The sequence below is a fragment of the Rhinopithecus bieti genome, unplaced genomic scaffold (assembly GCF_001698545.2).
Source record: "Rhinopithecus bieti isolate Rb0 unplaced genomic scaffold, ASM169854v2 scaffold_2723, whole genome shotgun sequence".
Taxonomy (NCBI): Eukaryota; Metazoa; Chordata; class Mammalia; order Primates; family Cercopithecidae; genus Rhinopithecus; species Rhinopithecus bieti.
The window spans coordinates 7,846-26,702 of record NW_016804119.1 but is presented as its reverse complement, the minus strand read 5'-3'; the positions used below and the strand labels follow the sequence as shown (position 1 = coordinate 26,702).

The window sequence follows — 18,857 nt, the reverse complement described above, 5'->3', positions numbered from 1 at the left end:
GGAGCTGGGATTACAGGTGTGCACCACCACGCCGAGCTAATTTTTTTTGTATTTTTAGTAGAGACGGGGTTTCGCCATGTTGACCAGGCTGGTCTCAAACTCCTGACCTCGAGAGATCCGCCTGCCTTGGCCTCCCAAACTGCTGGAATTACAGGCGTGAGCCACCGCGCCCAACCTTTTTTTTTTTTTTTTTTTTTTTTTGAGACGGAGTCTCGCTCTGTTACCGGCTCACTGTAACCTCCACCTCCCTCATTCAAGAGATTCTCCTGCCTCAGCCTCCCGAGTAGCAAGTAGCTGGGACTATAGGCATGTGCCACCACACCCAACTAATTTTTGTGTTTTGTTTTGTTTTTCAAGACAGAGCATCACTCTTGTCACCCAGGCTGGAGCGCAGTGTCGTGGTCTCAGCTCACTGCAACCTCCGCCTCCCGGGTTCAAGCGATTCTCCTGCCTCAGCTTCCCGAGTAGCTGGTATTACAGGTGGCGCGTGCCACCACACCCAGCTAATTTTTGTATTTTTAGTAGAGACAGGGTTTCACTATGTTGGCCTGACCTCGAACTCCTGACCTCGTGATCTGCCCACCTCAGCCTCCCAAAGTGCTGGATTATAGGTGTGAGCCGCTGTGCCCGGCCTTTTTGTTTGTTTGTTTTTTAGAGATAGGTTTTCACCATGTTGGACAGGCTGGTCTCACACTCCTGACCTTCTGTGATCAGCCTGCCTTCACCTCCCATAGTGCTGGGGATTACAGGCGTGAGCCACCATGCCCGGCCTGGACTCAGTTTTCTAACACCACTTGATCATTCATTAACACATCTGTTAAGATGTGTGTTGAGTGACTCATGCACCGGGCTCTGTCATGGGCCCAGGGGAGAGCAGAGGGAACAGTAAGCCATGGTTGTGGCTCTCACGGGCTTTTAGAGCCTTTACATCAACTCAGGTGACCTTAGTTACATATTCACAGTTAGGAAAAAGGAGTCTTGAGGTATGCATATTTGTTAGGATGCTTCGATGATTCGCAGCAGAAAAACTCAAAGCAGCCTAAAAATATAGTGGAGGCTGCACACCGTGGCTCATGCCTGTAACCCTAGCACTTTGGGAGGCTGAGGCAGGAGGATTGCTTGAGGCAAGGAGTTCCAGACCAGCCTGGGCCACACAGGGAGAGCCCTCTCCATACAAAAATTTTTAAAATTAGCTGGGTGTAGTGGCGCATGCCTGTGGTCCCTCCCAGCTATGAGAGAGGCTGAGGTGGGAGAATCACTTGAGGCCAGGAGTTTGAGACCAACCTGGGCAACACAGCAAAAACGCTATCCGTATAAATTTTTTTTTTTTTTTTTTTTTTTAAGAGGGAGTCTCGCTCTGTCACCCAGCCTGGAGTGCAGTGGTGTGATCTTGACTCACTGCAATCTCCGCCTCCTGGGTTCAAGTGATTCTCCTGCCTCAGCCTCTGGAGTAGCTGAAATTACAGGCACGTGCCACCATGCCTGGCTAATTTTTGTATTTTAGTAGAGATGGAGTTTCACCATGTTGGTAAGGCTGAGTCTCGAACTCCTGACCTCAAATGATCCGCCTGCCTTGGCTTCCCAAAGTGTTGGGATTACAGGCGTGAGCCACTGCGCCCAGCCTATAAAAATTTTAAAACTTAGCCAGGCATGGTGGTGCACACCTGTAGTCCCAAGCACTCGAGAGGCTAAGGTGGGAGGATCGCTTGAGCCCAGGAGTTGGAGGCTGCAGTGAGCTGTGATTACCTCACTACACTCCAGCCTGGGTAGCGGAGCAAGACCCTGTCTCTAAAACATATTAATTAATTAAGCAGATAACTTGGCTTACATAGTTGAATCTTTGGAGGCAGGTTGGGCTCAGGCCAGCCACAGGTGACCAGAGCTCCGGTTACTTCTCTGACCTTCTCTCCGCTCTGCACTCTCCCTGCAGCTTCCCTTGTTGCTGTTCCACTTCCGCGTTCCACTTAGAAATCCGGATTCCTGCAGCTCGCCCAGAAGGGGCTTCGGTGCTGGAACATCAGCTGAAGTCCTGGGCTTTGCTTTGATTGGGCCATCTTAGGTCACAAGTGCAGGACAGGGAACACCGTGAGCTGATTTAGACCACTCAGGGCCACTTGGGGTCATTCCCTGGGCATCTACAAAGCGGTGGTAGGATGGAAGCCAGAGAAGCAGCAACAGGGTCACCTCAGTTACCCTACACTTGTCCCTGTGGGAAGAGGGCTGGCGGTACAGACCCCTTGAAGCTTTTTATCTGCTTGAACTAAAGCCACTGCCTGTATTTGCTGAGGTTGCCGACATCTGTCTGAGCAAATCTGCAGGAGCAGCAAGATTGGGGGGGCTCACAAAAGTTGGAGCACTTCCTGTGCGCACGCACACTGGATGACCCGCTTAGCACACTTGGACACATTTAATCCTCCCAACCACCCTAGGGGGTGGAATTCAGTGGAAAAGAGAGCAGTGGCTAAGGGCACCTCCAATGAGGGGGGTGTCAGGACAAAGCAACCGGAGACCCCCCCAGCCACATCCTGCAGGACAAACCAATGTCCGCAGGTGAGGACGGGGTGGGAAAAGTGTTCCAAGCAGAAGGAACAGCGAGTGTCAAAGCCTCTAAGCCTGACGGGGTGGGAGTCTGGCTTGGACCTCCAGAAATCCAGGAAGACCCTGCACAAATACTAGGGAGAGGGGTCTGAAGGAGGCAAGAGGAGGAAAGGTTTTTGTTGTTGTTGTTGTTTGAGAGGAAGTCTCCCTCTGTTGCCAGGCTGGTGTGCAGCGGTACCATCTTGGCTCACTGCAGCCTCTGCCCCAGGGGTTCAAGCAATTCTCGTGCCTCAGCCTCCCCAGTAGCTGGGATTACAGCAGCGCTCCATCACGCGATGGGGCTCCTTGTAGCTATTTTTTTTTTTGAAACAGAGTCTCACTTTGTCTCCCAGGCTGGAGTGTGTTGGTGCCATCTCGGCTCACTGCAACCTCCGCCTCCTAGGTTCAAGAGATTCTTCTGCCTCAGCCTCCCGAGTAGCTGGGATTACAGGCATGCGCCACCAAATCTGGCTAATTTTTGTATTTTTTAGTAGAGACGGGGTTTCACGGTGTTAGCCAGGATGGTCTCCATCTCCTGAGCTCGTAATCCTCCCGCCTCGGCCTCCCAAAGTGCTGGGATTACAGGCGTGAGCCACTGCGACCAGCCGAGGGAAGGTTTTCATCGGTGTCTCTTCCATCTGTCTGGCCGCCTAGGCACGTATTCACTGAAGAGGCAGAGGGTCAGGATGGGGAGACTCCAGGGACCACCTCGCTCAAGATCCGCAATTAGGCGGCTGCAAGGCCAACCCGGTAACTTTAAGAAGTGAAGCCGATTGACGTGAAACAGAAAGGAAAGAAGTTAGCTGGCCGACCAGCGTCAGCAGGGGCAGCCAGTGTCACCCTGCCCGGGGACAGCACCCCGGTTGTGTGGCGAGGACACCGAGGGCCGAGGGGGCGGGGCCGGGCTGCCCTGGCCACGCCCGACCGCCTGCGCCCCGCCCAGGGCCTGCACAGTTGGCGCCCCGCGGGTATCAGCGTGAAGGGGGCTCCTCGCCGGCTGGGGACTGGGCTGCAGGGCTCGCCAGCCGCTCACCTGCGTGGGAGCGCAGAGGCCGCAGTACCCGCAGTCCGGGCTCAGAGGACGTGACTCCCCGACCCTGCGCCCAACAGCCCCCGGTGGCCGTGCGCCCGGCCCAGGCTCGGAGGTCCAGCCCAGCGGCAGCTTAGGCTGCGCGCCTGGCTCCCAGCCTCAGTTTCCCCATTGGTAAAGAGTTGACGGGTGGTTGCGGACGGCTTCTACGGACAGAGCTTTGGGCTCCGACGTCTGCGCGGGTCCCGGCAGCACCCCCACCCCGAAGGGAGGGCGGGACCTGGATCTCGCGACCGCTGCCCCAGGTCCCCGCCCCCGGGCCCTACGGGGCTGAGGTCGGGAGGCCCCGCCCCCCGCCCACGAGGAAGTGGCTGCGGCTCCGGCGCGGAGCCCAGAGCTGGTTCGGCGCGTCGACTGCCCAGAGTCCGCGGCCGGGGCGCGGGAGGTGAGGGCCGCGGGGGCGCCCGGAGGTGGGGGTCGGGGAGCCATCCGGAGGTGGGGGGACGCGTGGATGTGGGGCGCCGCCTAGGAGTGAGCGGGACGGGAGGGTTGAGAGGGGTGCAAGGAGGGGCCGCGGGGCGCCTGGAAGTGAGGAGGACACATGGATGTGGGGCGCCGCTCAATAGGGGCACGGGGATGAGTGGGGCGCACGGAGAGGAGGGGCGCGGGGACGGGGGGCTCGCGGAAAGGAGAGGGAACCCTGGGATTGGAGGGGGCGCGGGGGTGGCTGCAGGGCCAGGCCGTGGAAACGCGGGCTCCCCGCGCACCGGGCGCCCTCGGGGCGTCCCCAGCCCCCGGTCCCGAGCGTCCGCCTCGTGCCTTCCGCCCCTGCTCCCGGGCCCGCATCCCCGGCCTTGCCCCGCGGTCGGTCGGTGTAGCCCCGTTACTTTGGGCCGGCGGGGCCCCACGCCCAGTCACTTCCCCTCCATCCCGGAGCCTTCCGGGTTGCAGCCGCCGGGAAATGAGTTGGCGTCCCCGGCCGCCCCGCCCCTGCCCTCCTGGCCGCTCCCGCTGTTCCCAACCGCCTCCCCTGGGCCAGGTCCGAGGGGTCCCGTACGGGGCGGGCCTGGCAGGTGGAGTCCCGGAACGCACCCCTCAGCTGCGGGGCTCCGCGGCCAGGGCAGATCTGAGCAGCCCCTCCCTTTCCGGAGGCGCAGGGAGAGCAGCCAGGCCGCCCAGGGCGGGGCGGGGCCCGGCCGGGCTGCACCCGCGGGCAGTGAAGAGATCAGGAGGGCAAGCCTGGGAAGTCAGACCTCCCCCTGCCTCCTCTTGCCAGTGCAGCCCGGAGGCTACCACCACCCATCCCGGCCGGGCGCGGTGGCTCACACATAGAATCCCAGCATTTTGAGAGGCCCAAGCGGGAGGATCCCTTGAGGCCAGGAGTTGGAGGCCAGCATGGACAGCATTGTGGGACCCCTTCTCTATTAAAATAAATAAATAAAATGTAGTCGGGCGCTGTGGCTCATGCCTGTAATCCCAACACTTTGGGAGCCAAGGTGGACGGATCACTTGAGGTCAGGAGTTCGAGACCAGCCTGACCAACATGGTGAAACCCCGTCTTTACTAAAAATACAAAAATTACCCGGGCATGGTGGCGCTCACCTGTAATCCCAGCTACTCAGGAAGCTGAAGCAGGAGAATAGCTTGAACCCAGGAGACAGAGGTTGCAGTGAGCTGAGATGAGGCCATTGCACTCCAGCCTGGGCAACACAGCAAGACTCCGACTCAAAAAAAACAAGTTAGCCAAGTATGGTGGCGCATGCCTGTAATCCCAGCTACTGGGGAGGATGAGGCAGGAGAATCGCTTAACTTGCCTTGGCAGTGAGCCAAGATTATATCACTGCACTCCAGCCTGGACAACAGAGGGAGACTCCATCTCTAAATAAATAAATAAATAAAATCTTAGGGATCTAAGTAGGAGTGCCAGCTTCTTCCTTCACTGGCCAGTGACTGGTAAGCTACCCAACCCCTGCCAGCCTCAACTTTCCTTATCTGGAAAATGGGAACCTTAAGGATTGTGAGGCTGCAATGCAATACTGCAGGACACTTGGCAGCACATCAGGCGCTGACAGTATAAATGTGTGCTTGTTGCTCACCTTGATCATAGTGTGCCGCCGGGTGAAACTAACTTCCTGGCCTCTAAGATTTGGGGTCAGAGTCCCAAGCTGCATCCTTTAGTAGGAGCCGAGTGACTTGGAGCAAATCATTGCTTTTGTCTGAGGCTGGGTTTCCTCCTGTATAAACTGAAGGTAAAAAGCAAACAGGCTGGGCGTGGGTGGCTCATGGTTGTAATTCTAGCACTTTGAGAGGCCGAGGCAGGTGGATTACCTGAGGTCAGAAGTTCGAGACCGGCCCGACCAACATGGTGAAACCCCGTCTCTACTAAAAACACAAAATTAGCCGGGCATGGTGGTGGGCGTCTGTAATCCCAGCTACTCAGGAGGCTGAGGCAGGAGAATCGCTAGAACCCGGGAGGTGGAGGTTGCGGTGAGCTGAGATCACGGCATTGCACTCCAGCCTGGGGACAGAGTAAGACTCTGTCTCCAAAAAAAAAAAAAGCAAACAAAAAATGTCCAGGCTTGCTTCAGGGGGTAAAAGAGAGAATGGTGAAAGTTCTGGGTAAAATTGCCTTGCCAGACGCCAGTAAATTTCGTTTCTTACATGTGTCTGTACGTAATCCTTTGGTAGGTCTTTTTTCTTTTTTTGGAGTCCGGGTCTCACTGTGTTGCCCAGGCTGCAGTGCCATGGCTTGATCATAACTCACTTTAGTCTCAAACTCCTGGGCTCAAGGGATCCTCCTGAGTAGCTGGGATTACAGGCATGTGCCTCCATGCCCAGCTAATTTTTAAATATTTAGTAGAGATAGGGTTTTGCTGTGTTGTCCAGGCTGGCCTCAAACTCCTGGCCTTAAGTGATCCTCCTGCCTTGGCCTCCCAAAGTGCTGGGGTTACAGGCATGGACCTCCACGCCTGCCTTATAGGTGTTTTCTTATTTTTTTTTTTGAGACGGCGGAGTTGCCCACTCTGTTGCCCAGGCTGGAGTGCGGTGGCACAATCTCAACTTACTGCAACCTCTGCCTCTCGAGTTCGAGTGATTCTCTTACCTCGGCCTCCCAAGCAGCTGGGATTACAGGTGCCTGCCACCATGCCCAGATAATTTTTGTATTTTTAGTAGAGACAGGGTTTTACCATGTTGGGCAGGCTGGTCTCGAACTCCTGACCTCAGGTGATCCACCTGCTTCAACCTCCCAAAGTGCTGGGATTACAGGCGTGAGCCACCATGTCCGTCCGTTGATAGGTCTTTTCTAATATTAATAATTACATAGCATCTCAACATGTGAATGTCACAATTTACTCTTTCCATATTGTCACCTCGGTTTTTCCACACTGTCACCATCATAAAGAGGGCTATTATAAACATGTTTGCTTTATTTTTTGAGATGAGGTTTCACTCTGTCACCCAGGCTGGAGTGCAGTGACAAGATCTCGGCTCATTGCAACCTCCGCCTTCCCGGCTCAAGCAATCCTCCAGCCTCAGCCCCTCAGATAGCCAGGACTATAGGCGTGCAGTACCACGCCCCGCTAATTTTTTTTTTTTTTTTTTTTTTTTTTTGGTAGTTTTTATAGACACAGGGTTTTGCCATGTTGCCCAGGCTGGTCTCAGAACTCCTGGATTCAAGCGATCCACCGGCCTTGGCCTCCTAAAATGCTGGGATTACAGGTGTGAGCCATGGCACCCAACCTATGTTTGCTTTTGAAAAAGAAAAATGGGGCCAGGCGTGGTGGCTCACACCTGTAATCCCAGCACTTTGGGAAGCCAAGGCAGGTGGATCACAAGGTCAGGAGTTCGAGAACACCGTGTCCAACATCGTGAAACCCCATCTGTACTAAAAAAAAAAAAAAAAAAATCCCAGGGGGGGGGGGGGGCGCCTGTAGTTCCACCTACTTGGAAGGCTGAGACAGGAGAATTGCTTGAACCCAGGGAGGTGGAGGTTGCAGTGAGCTAAGATTGCCACTGCACTCCAGCCTGGGGCGACAGAGACTCCATCTCCAAAATAAAAAAGAAAGGCAAAGGTGTTGGCTGTTTTCTTAGGATAAAAGAATTGTGATTTTTTTTTCTTTTTTTTCTTTTTTTTTTTTTTTTTTTTTTTGATGACAGAAGTCTCGCTTGTCACCCCAGGCTGGAGTGAAATGGGCATTTGATCTCGGCTCACTGCAACCTCCGCCTCCCACGGTTCAAGTGTGACTCTCCTGCCTCAGCCTCCTGAGTAGCTGGGATTATAGGAGCCCGCCACCACGCCTGGCTAATTTTTGTATTTTTGGTAGGGACAGGGTTTCACCATGTTGATCAGGCTGGTCTCAAACTCCTGACCTCGTGATCCGCCTGCCTCAGCCTCCCAAAGTGTTGGGGTTACAGGCGTGAACCACTGCACCCGGCAAGAATGCTAATTTTCAAGTTCCTGTTAGTGTTATTCTGTTCTGTTAATATTTGTTCCTACCCACTTGTTGAATTGCGTGCCCTTCAGAAGAATTAAACCAATTAGCAATAAATGACAGTTTCTCCACAGCTCTGCCAGCATTGGATTTTATGTGGTTTTGGTTTTTGTTTGGTTTGGATGACCAACCGGTGCTTTAATGGCGCCTTACGATTGTTTTCATGTGTGTTTCTTGACTTGCCTTTGCATGGTTGGTAAGACTGAAAGAGTAGAGCTGGGGAGGGAAGGATAGGGGTAGCAAGAGCTCCAGCCCAGCATAGGAAGTTGAGTAACCGCTTAGCATGGTGCAAATTAGCCTGCTGGCTGCTCTATCCAAGAACCGTCTGAGCTGGGTGGGGACTTCCCGGAGCGCCTGTAATGCTGAGATCTTTCCTCCAGGCAGCTCCTGCTTGGTTTAGCCTCAGATACAGCCAAACCTCTGAATTCAAGGAAACCTAGGGAAGCCAGGCAAGAAAGCTCCTGCAGCTTGTGCCTGGTCCAGCCCCAGCCTCATCTGGATAAAGATGGGAGGGAAGTATTGGCTGAGGGCACCCAGCCAGTATGAAGAGAGTGAGAATGTAAACCCAGCACAGTAAGGAAGACAGTATCAAGGCCCAGGACTTCAGAGTGCCCCCCTCCACCCCCTGCCCTGCCGCCGCCACTGGGCAGCCTGAGGCTTTCTTTGCCTGGCACCATCATGCCCAGCTAATTTTTTTTTTCCTTTTTTTTTAGTAGAGACAGGGTTTCACCACATTGGCCAGGATGGTCTCGAACTCCTGACCTCAAGTGATCCACCCGCTTCTGCCTCTGCCTCCGAAAGTGCTGGGATTACAGGCGTCAGCCACTGTGCCCAGCTATCCCCTCCTCTCTCTTGTTCCTCAACATCAAACAGGCCCACAGTGCTGGCTCACAGGGCCACAGTGGCAGTGGATGGGTGTCCTGGATCCCTCCCCCAGGAGCCGTCACTGAGACCTCATGCTGTCAACACTCATGGGCGAAGCAGCCCTTGTATTTTTCTCCTGAGACATCCCTAGCAGGGTAATTGGCAGGTGGGGGGTGGGAACACCCTGGCTCACGCAGATTTAGTAGGTGAGAGGTTTTCCTGGGGATGATCAAGTCAGAGTGTCCCCGGCTAGAATCCCTGAGGCAGGAGACTGGAGCCCCATGGCAGCATCGGCTGAGAGAAGCCACTCCCTTTTTGCGCTCCCACTTCCTCATTGGTAAGATATGGGGGCTGGGGAGTTATCGCCAAGGTGCTTTGGGTTTCAGCTGCTTTGCAGAAGTTACGGAAAAGGGAAATGAGTCTTCCTCTCTTTCGCCCCTTAACCCTTCCCCCTTGCCCCATTTAAGGGGTTGGTTCAACAGACTAGGAAGTATTTCTGCTAATTCATGCTTAAGTGTGATTGGCTGATAGGTGTGGTCTGAACCTCCCTCCTCTGCCAGTCACTAGTGTACCACTGTGGCCATCTTTTCCAGCCCCTCTCCTGCCCCTTGAGTATGCCTGGGTCCTAGAAACAGTGGTCAGGGCTCTTCAAGTCCTCTCGGTTGCCCTTGCCCACTGGCACACGGGGAGCTGCTGTCTTCAGCCGAGTCAGCCACTCTGTCTTCACAGCCAGGGCAGAGATGTGGCTGGGCACACAGCAAGTGTGTGACCGCTGATGCTGGGACATCAGAGTCTGTGCATCAACTCAGGGTTCTGAGTCTGGGCTCTCCCACCCTCATCCCTGGAGGTTCCTTCCATCTGGGCCTCCTGGGGCTGAAAGGGAGGGAAAAGTTGGCCTCAACTGGAGTCCTGGGGCCAACCAGAGCCTGACTGGAGTTTGAAAGTGGGCTTCTGGCCTTAACCCTGCCCCTGCCCTGCTGGTGGCCTTGGACCATGGGGGTTGTAGGGGTGTAGATGAGTACTGTGAATCAGTCACAGGCCTTGAGCTTCTGTCTGCACAGTGTTGGCATCGGATGTGGGCGGTGATGCCCCAGCCCAGGAACACAGGAAGCGCTCAGGGAAACCCCCATCAGGCCTGCTGACATGGCTGAGGGCGCCGAGGTGGTGCTTCCGGGGCCCTCACCTTACACAAAGAGGCCTTATAAGGAGAGAGAGGCTGCAGAGGCAGCCCCAGTGGGTGCCTGGTGCTTGTTCTGGGTAAGGCTGCCCACGCATGCAAAGTGTGCTTGTGGACACAGTGCGCTTGCATGTGTGCAAGGCTGAACATACATGTGTTCAGGGCTGCAGTGTGCTTGTGTGTGAGGCTGAACACGCATGTGCATGTGGGCAGTATGGTCACATGTGCAAGGCTAAACGTGCTTAAAGTGTGTGGGGGTGCAGTGTGCATGTGTGTGTGCAAGGCTGAACATGCACGCAAAGTGTGCTGGTGTGTGTGAGGCTGAACACACGTGTGTTTGTGTGTGTGGCCTGAGCCTGCGCTGCGTGTGTCTACTTGCTTAGCAAAGGCTGACTGGGGACCCGCTGGGGTCCTGTTCTAAGCATGGGGGAAACATGAGGTCCATGCCCCAGGAATCTTCCAGGACATCCGGCTGCAAGTGAAAGCAAGTGGTTTGGATCTGGAGTGAGCAGGAGGTGGACAGGACCTTCCAGGCAGTGAGCGCAGGGAGCTTTGTGGTGCGACCTCGGACAGGCTGGTCACTGAGCCCTGAGGGGCTAAACTGCAGCCCCAGGCAAAGGTCGTTCTGCCCTTCCCTTGTGCCTGGGCCCAGATGCAGTGCAGGATGGACCGGCCCCAAGGCAGGGCAGTGACGGGGCCGCCACCAGCCTCCTGGGGCATTCAGGGTTCCCAGTCCTGGTTGACTCCCAGCCCAGGGCCTGGGAGCCAACACAGAACTGCCAGTCTGGTGAGGGAGGCAGCCACGTTATCTAATGGCTGTCACTGGTGACTCTGGGCAGGTGGCCTCAGCCCCCACATCTGTCATCTGGAGCTGACCTGGAGCCTGGCATCCTTCCCCAAGTGCAGCCAGGCCTCCCCGAAGGTCCAGGGCTGGTGGGAGTGTTGGCAAGAAAGTATACAGAGCACCTGGCCAGACGAGGTGGCTCACACCTGTAATCCCAGCACTTTGGGAGGCCGAGGCGGGTGGATCACTTGAGGTCAGGAGTTCGAGACCAGCCTGGCCAACATGGTGAAACCCCGTCTCTACTAAAATATAAAATTAGGCATGGGGGTGTGTGCCTGTAATCCCAGCTACTCAGGAGGCTGAGGCAGGAGAATCGCTTGAACCTGGGAGGCGGAGGTTGGAGTGAGCTGAAACTGCGCCACTGCACTCCAGCCTGGGTGACAGAGACTTTATCTCCAAAAAAAAAAAAAGGATACTTTTTTTTCTAGAGCTGGCAAGGAGGGAGTATCCAGGAATGTTGGATAGTACTAGTTAATACATTTTATCTGAGAGATAAGGTCTGGCTCTGTCACACCATGGCACAATCATAGCTCACCGCAGCCTCAACCTCTTGGGCTAAGCACTCATCCTGCCTCAGCCTCCTGAGTAGCTGAGAATACAGACATGCACCACCACACCGTGCACGTTTTTTTATTTTAATTTTTTGTAGAGATAGGATCTCACTGTATTGCCCATGCTGTTCTCGAACTTCTGGCCTCAAGCAATCCTCCTGCCTAGGCCTCCTAAAGTACTGGGGTTACAGGCATGAGCCACTGAACCCGGCCCAATTTAATAACATTATTTATTTATTTATTATTTTTTAAGTTATTTTTTGACACACATTCATCCTAACTTTTTTTCTTTTTTCTTTTTTTTTTTGAGACAGAGTCTCACTCTGTTGCCCAGGCTGGAGTATAATGATGTGATCTCGGCTCACTGCAATCTCCGCCTCTCAGGTTCAACAGGTTATCCTGCCTCAGCCTCCTGAGTAGCTAAGATTACAGGCGCACACCCTCATGCCTAATTTTTATGTTTTTAGTAGAGACGGGGTTTCACCATGTTGGCCAGGCTGGTCTTGAACTCCTGACCTTAAGTGATCCGCCTGCCTCGGCCTCCCAAAGTGCTAGGATTACAGGCATCAGCCACTATGCCTGGCCTTATTCCTAACCTATTTAATTATCATTTTTTTGAGGGCTGGGTAGGGTGGCGTGAGCCTGTAGTCCCAGCTACTTGGGAGGCAGAGGCAGGAGGATCACTTGAGCCTGGGAGGTCAAGGCTGCAGTGAGCCGTGATCACACCACTGCACCCCAGCCTGGGCAACAGAGCAAGACCCTGTCTCAAATATGTATACGCACACACACAAGTTTCTGAGAACATACTCTGTTGGTCACTAATGGCAATGAAAAATTTGTTCAGCAGATATTTCTTGAGCACCTACTATGTGCTAAACATTTAAGCAGTGGAAATAGAAATGAGAACAAGATAAAACAAAAATGTGTCTCTGCCAAGCTGGTTCTATTCCAGCAGGGGAGGAAGGCAGCAGGCCAGATGCATGAGTCCGTGTCTGATGGTGACTGCTGAGCAAATTTAATCGGAAATAGGGAATTAGGAAGTGCTGGACCGTGGGAGGTGCTGCAGTTTCCAACGGAGGGGATCAGGGAAGGCCTCCCCAAAAGTTGACATTTGAGCACAGACTTGAGTGGCAGCACCAGAGCGAGAGCTGTGTGTGCCGGTATCTGGGGGAAGAGTGTCACGGGCTGAGGGTACAGCCAGCATGGAAGCCCGAGGCAGGTGCGTGCCTCTGTGCCCCAGAATCGGCCTCTGGTCGGCTGGGGAGGCCCGCTCCTCAAAGGCGCATCAGGGCTGGTATATCACGTCCATCACAGGCTAAGAGTAGCCACTTCGTGGCACCTCGTCACCGAGGCCAGGTGCTGTGTATCATCTGCTTCCAGCTCTCAGCACCTTTGCTGAGAGGCAGGATTCCTGCTCCAATTTTACAGATGAGGAAACTGAGGTTCAAAGAAGGCAGGTGACATGTCCAGGGGCACATGGCTGGGCAAGCAGTGCCACTGGGCTCCTCCACTCCCAGGTCCCTGTGATGCTGGGAAACTGAGTCATGGAGGCCGGGAGAGATGGGCTTGAGGAACTGGGCTGAGACCGTGATCTCACCCTACCTCAGGCCTGGTGGGCTCCTTTGACACTCAGCGGCGGGTGGAGGAGGCTGGGGACAGGCTGGTGGGGGCTGAGCTGTGCTGGTGGGAGGATGAGTCGCTGCCCTCTGCCAGGGTTCCCCTTCAGTGCTGGGGCTAGTCTAGGGGGCTGCAAAGTCTCCCTCGTTCTGGCCGAGTGTAGTGGCTCACACCTGTAATCCTAAATACTTGGCAGGTGAGGAGGGAAGATCTCTTGAGCCTGGGAGCTTGAGACCGGCCTGGACAACATTGTGAGACCCCCGTCTACAAACAAATTAAAAATTAGTTGGGCGGCTGGGCATGGTGGCTCATGCCTGTAATCCCAGCACTTTGGGAGACCGAGACGGGCGGATCACGAGGTCGGGAGATCGAGACCATCCTGGCTAACACGATGAAACCCTGTCTCTACTAAAAAATACAAAAAACTAGCCAGGCGAGGTGGCAGGCGCCTGTAGTCCCAGCTACTCGGGAGGTTGAGGCAGCAGAATGGCATAAACCTGGGAGGCGGAGCTTGCAGTGAGCTGAGATCCTGGGCGACTGAGCGAGACTCCGTCTCAAAAAAAAAAAAAAAAAAGAATTAGTTGGGCACAGTGGCACACGCTTGTATCCCAGGAGTTCATGGCTACAGTGAGCCATGATCACACCACTGCACTCCATCCAGCCTGGGCGAGAGAGAGAGACCCTGTCTCAAGAAAAAAAAAAAAAATCTCCCTCCTTCAGTTCCTCAAGGCTGGGTCACCCTGGGGCCTCCCCAAGAGCCATCACCCAGGCCTGGCCTAGCCCTGTGCCTCCTCCCAGCCCTGGGTGCAGCCAGTGGGTGTCTGGATGGAGAGTGGGATATATCTGTTAAATACCTGCCTTTGCCTCACGCATGAGCCCCTGTATATCAGCCACCTACCCTCCCTGTCCGAGCAGTGTGGAGGAAGACCAGGGCTCTGGGCACGGCAGGGCCAACCTGCATTTGCTGGACACCTTTTTAGGTGGTTTATGAGATTACTTCATTTCTTTCTTTTTTTTTTTTTCTGAGATGAGTCTTACTCTGTCACCGAGCCTCCTGAGTAGTGTGGATTACAGGCAGGCGCCACCAGGCCTGGCTAATTTTTTTTTTTTTTTTTTGAGAAGGAGTCTTGCACTGTCACCCAGGCTGGAGTGCAGTGGCGCGATCTCGGCTTACTGCAAGCCCCGCCTCCCGGGTTCACACCATTCTCCTGCCTCAGCCTCCTGAGCAGCTGGGACTACAGGTGCCTGCCACCACACCCAGCTAATTTTTTGTATTTTTAGTAAAGACAGGGTTTCACCATGTTGGCCAGGCTGGTCTTGAACTCCTGGCCGCAAGTGATCCACCTGCCTCGATATCCCAAAGTGTTGGGATTATAGGCATGAGCCACTGGGCCTGGCCTGGATGGCTTCATCTTCATTCCATCCTTAATGGGGCAGGGAAGTTGGCGGGGGGTCCATCCTATGAGGAAACTGAGGCACAGATGACAAGTGAGGGGCCTGTCCGGCTTGGAGTCCTAGCATCCCACCCCACCCCAGAGAGCATCTCCCCTGTAGTACTATCTCCTCCACCCTGTCCCTGGAGCCTCAGAGATATCCCGTGAAAGCTGCCCTTTTATAAGGAGGGGAACTGAAGCCCCAGGAGGGGAAGCAACATGTCAGGCCAGTTAGGAGCCAGGGCTGGCCCCTGCTGCTCGTCTCTGCAAACTGCTGCCCCTCTAGAGTGAGGGGCCTCCCTGGTGTGAGGCCCTTGAGGATCAGCTGGGGCCTGGTATCTGGTTAAAGTCAGGGGCAAGGTCAGGGCTGACGTGGATTCTCTCTTCCTCTCGGGCACAGGAGCTAAGCCGCCATGGCCTACCACAGCTTCCTGGTGGAGCCCATCAGCTGCCACGCCTGGAACAAGGATCGCAGCCGTGAGTGCTTGCTGGGGGCCGGTGGGTGGCTGCTTCCACTTCCTGGGATGGGGACCAGCCAGAGCACACATGAGGACACTGGAGCAGCCAGGCCCCGGGACCATGGGCTCCATGCGGCTGTCCCCGGGCCTCACCCCTAGGTCTTCCAGCTGACCAGGGGTCTCCCGGGTTAAAGTTTAAGGAGGGAATGAGGCCGGGCGCGGTGGCTCAAGCCTGTAATCCCAGCACTTTGGGAGGCCGAGACGGGCGGATCACGAGGTCGGGAGATCGAGACCATCCTGGCTAACACGGTGAAACCCCGTCTCTACTAAAAAATACAAAAAACTAGCCAGGCGAGGTGGCGGGCACCTGTAGTCCCAGCTACTCGGAGGCTGAGGCAGGAGAATGGTGTAAACCCGGGAGGCGGAGCTTGCAGTGAGCTGAAAACTAGCCACTGCACTCCAGCCCGGGCAACAGAGCGAGACTCCGTCCTCAAAAGAAAAAATGAAACATAGGAGGGAAGCTTAGCCAGGTCAGTGGCCCATGCCTTAAACATCCCAGACTATTGGAGCTGAGTGGCGGATCACTTGTGTCAGGAGTTCAGACCAGCCCTGGCAACATGGTGAAACGCTGTCTGTACTAAAAATACAAAAATTAGCCGGCATGGAGGCATGCTGCCTGTAATCCCCAGCCCCATTTCCATGTTTTGTTTCTTTTTTTTTGTTTTTTTGCTTTTGTTTGTGGGTTTCTGTGCTGTGGGTGGTTTTGCAGTTGGTGTGTGTGTTGCACTTGACCAGAGCGAAGGCATGAAATCGCTTGAAACCAGGAGGCAGAGGTGCAGTGAGCCGACATTGCACCACTGCACCTCAGCCCTTTGGTACAAAGCAAGAGGTCCTGTCTCAAAAAAAAAAAAAAAAACAAAGACAGAAAAGTGGCCAGGAAAAATCTTTCGGAGGAGATGACATTTTGTTTATTTTATTTTATTTTATTTTGAGACGGAGTCTCGCTCTGTCGCCCAGGCTAGAGTGCAGTGGCCGGATCTCAGCTCCGCCTCCCAGGTTTACGCCATTCTCCTGCCTCAGCCTCCTGAGTAGCTGGGACTACAGGCGCCCGCCACCTCGCCTGGCTAGTTTTTTTTTTGTATTTTTTAGTAGAGATGGGGTTTCACCGTGTTAACCAGGATGGTCTCGATCTCCTGACCTCGTGATCCGTCCGTCTCGGCCTCCCAAAGTGCTAGGATTACAGGCTTGAGCCACCGCGCCCGGCTGGAGATGACATTTTGACATTTACACAGAGACCCAGAGGAGGAGAGGGAGGGAACTCTGCCCCAGCTGGGGAGGGGCTGGCAGGTGCAGGGGCCCTGAGGTGTCAACTGGCTGGCCAGAGCGATAGGGTGGGGAGAGGTCCCAGGGGTCATTGCTGCGAGTAAAGAACAGCCAGTCCCAGGAGAAGAGAGGGTGACCTGGCAGGGCCTGAAGGACTTCAGGGGGGCCCCTCCAAGGCAGAGGAGGAGAGCCTGAGTCATGAAGGATGAGGCTGTTGCCCGGGTGCACTGTGTAGTGTGTCCTGGCAGAGGGCAGTCATGGAAAGGGCCCCTCAGTCTCCCTCCATCTCCCCTGCAGAGATCGCCATCTGCCCCAACAACCATGAGGTGCACATCTATGAAAAGAGCGGTGCCAAATGGACCAAGGTGCACGAGCTGAAGGAGCACAACGGGCAGGTGACAGGTATGGCAGGGTGGCTGGGACCACGGTCCTGAAAGGGTGGTGGGCGGGGGGATGCAAGGCAGGGCATGGCCACTCACTGTGAAATCCTGATTCAAACTGGCTTCAATTTTAAGGGGACTGTGTTGCCTCATGTTACCAAAAATCTCAGAGGGTTGAGGGCTTCAGGAGAGGCTTGATCCAGCAGCTCCACATGACCAAGAACCCATCTTTTCTGCCTCTTGGCTTTGTCCTCCAGCATGTTTACTGATAGCATGGAGGGCTCTGACACTCCCTCATAAGCTCTAGGAGTGCCACCTGGTGTCACTCTAAATAAGCTCTGGATCTCAGTAAAAAGTGCTTGCTGGGCCAGGTGTGGTAGCTCATGGCTGTAATCCTAGCACTTTGGGAAGCCAAGGCGAGTGGATCGCTTGAGGTCAGGAGTTCGAGACCATCTTGGCCAACATGACAAAATGTTGAAAAATACAAAAGTTAGCCTGGTGTGGTGGCACACAGCTGTAGTCCCAGATACTCCAGAGGCTGAGGCAGGAGAATTGCTTGAACCCAGGAGGCAGAGGTTGAAGTGAGCTGAGTTCACACCACTGCATTCCATCCTGGGCGACAGAGCAAAACTGTATTTCAATAAAAACAAAGAAAGAAAGAAAGAGGCTGGGTGCGGTGGCTCACTCCTGTAATCCCAGCATTTTGGGAGGCCGAGGCAGGTGGATCACCTGAGGTCAGGAGTTCAAGACCAGCCTGGCCAACATGGTGAAACCCCATCTCTACTAAAATACAAAAATTAGCCAGACATGATGGCAGGTGCCTGTAATCCCAGCTACTTGGGAGGCTGAGATGTGAGAATCGCTTGAACCCGGGAGATGGTAGTTGCAGTGAGCTGAGATTGTGCCACTGCACTCCAGCCTGGGCGGCTGAGCGAGACGCCATCTCAAAGAAAAAAAAGAAAGATTGGTGGTACACGCCTGTAGTCCCAGCTGCTCAGGAGGCTGAGGCATAAGGATTGCTTGAACCTGGGAGGCAGAGGTTGCAGTGAGCTGAGATCATGCCATTGCTTTCCAGCCTGGGTGACAGAGTGAGACTCCGTTTCAAAGAGAAAAAAAAAAGTGCCTATTGCGCAGATACAGCTTCCACCTTGATTGTGGCCTTTCAGCCTCTCCTGTGTGGCCACCATAGAGCCACCTCTGCCTGAGTGTCGTCAGCCTCCTGTGTCCCCTCCATCCCCCCACAGGCATCGACTGGGCCCCCGAGAGTAACCGTATTGTGACCTGCGGCACAGACCGCAACGCCTACGTGTGGACGCTGAAGGGCCGCACGTGGAAGCCCACGCTGGTCATCCTGCGGATCAACCGGGCCGCCCGCTGCGTGCGCTGGGCCCCCAACGAGAACAAGTTTGCTGTGGGCAGCGGCTCCCGTGTCATCTCCATCTGTTATTTCGAGCAGGAGAATGACTGGTGGGTACCTGGACGGGGCCGGAGTGGGCTGGTAGGGACCCGGGGGCAGGACTAGAGTGTCCCTGGGAAGCACCAGATGGGATGTCGGGACCCCTGTTCCTATGACCCCTGGGGAGTCCGTCCTCTCTTCTCTGGGCCTCATTCACGAGGCAAGGGCCTCTCTGCAGTGCCCGGATGTTCTCACTGCCGACTGCTTGGGACAATGACATCCACCACACCAGAAACGCCTATGGGGGCACCTCACTAAGCCCTGCACACACATCAGTCCTGACCTCCCTGCAGCTTCGTGGACTTGGCATTGCTCACTGTCCCCACTTTACAGATTAGCAAAGTAAGGCCCTGCAGCAAAGTCACTTTCTCAAGGCACCACTCACAAGCTCGCAGCCACATCTTGTTCCTTTTTTTTTTTTTTTTTATGAGACAGAATCTCACTCTGTCACCCAGGCTGGAGTGAGTGCAGTGGCACGATCTTGGCTTACTGTGGCCTCCGCCTCCTGGGTTCAAGCAGTTCTCTGCCTCAGCCTCCCAAGTAGCTGGGATTACAGGAGCCTGACACCACGCCCGGCTAATTTTTGTATTTTTAGTAGAGGTGGGGTTTCACCATCTTGGCCAAGTTGGTCTTTTTTTTTTTTTTTTTTTGAGG

At 54.8% G+C, this 18,857-nt stretch overlaps 1 protein-coding gene across 2 annotated transcripts in view; it reads left to right on the top strand.

The window, feature by feature from the left end:
- The first annotated feature begins 3,939 nt into the window (after positions 1 to 3,939).
- Positions 3,940 to 18,857, top strand: part of ARPC1B (actin related protein 2/3 complex subunit 1B) — a 22,762-nt gene continuing 7,844 nt past the window's right edge. For both annotated transcript variants that reach the window (XM_017864416.1, XM_017864408.1), the window contains exons 1-4: positions 3,940 to 4,052; positions 14,987 to 15,063; positions 16,665 to 16,769; positions 17,992 to 18,214. In XM_017864416.1, the coding sequence (XP_017719905.1) occupies positions 15,000 to 15,063; positions 16,665 to 16,769; positions 17,992 to 18,214 (392 nt within the window). In that variant the 5' untranslated portion in view covers positions 3,940 to 4,052; positions 14,987 to 14,999. The remainder of the gene's footprint in view (positions 4,053 to 14,986; positions 15,064 to 16,664; positions 16,770 to 17,991; positions 18,215 to 18,857) is intronic.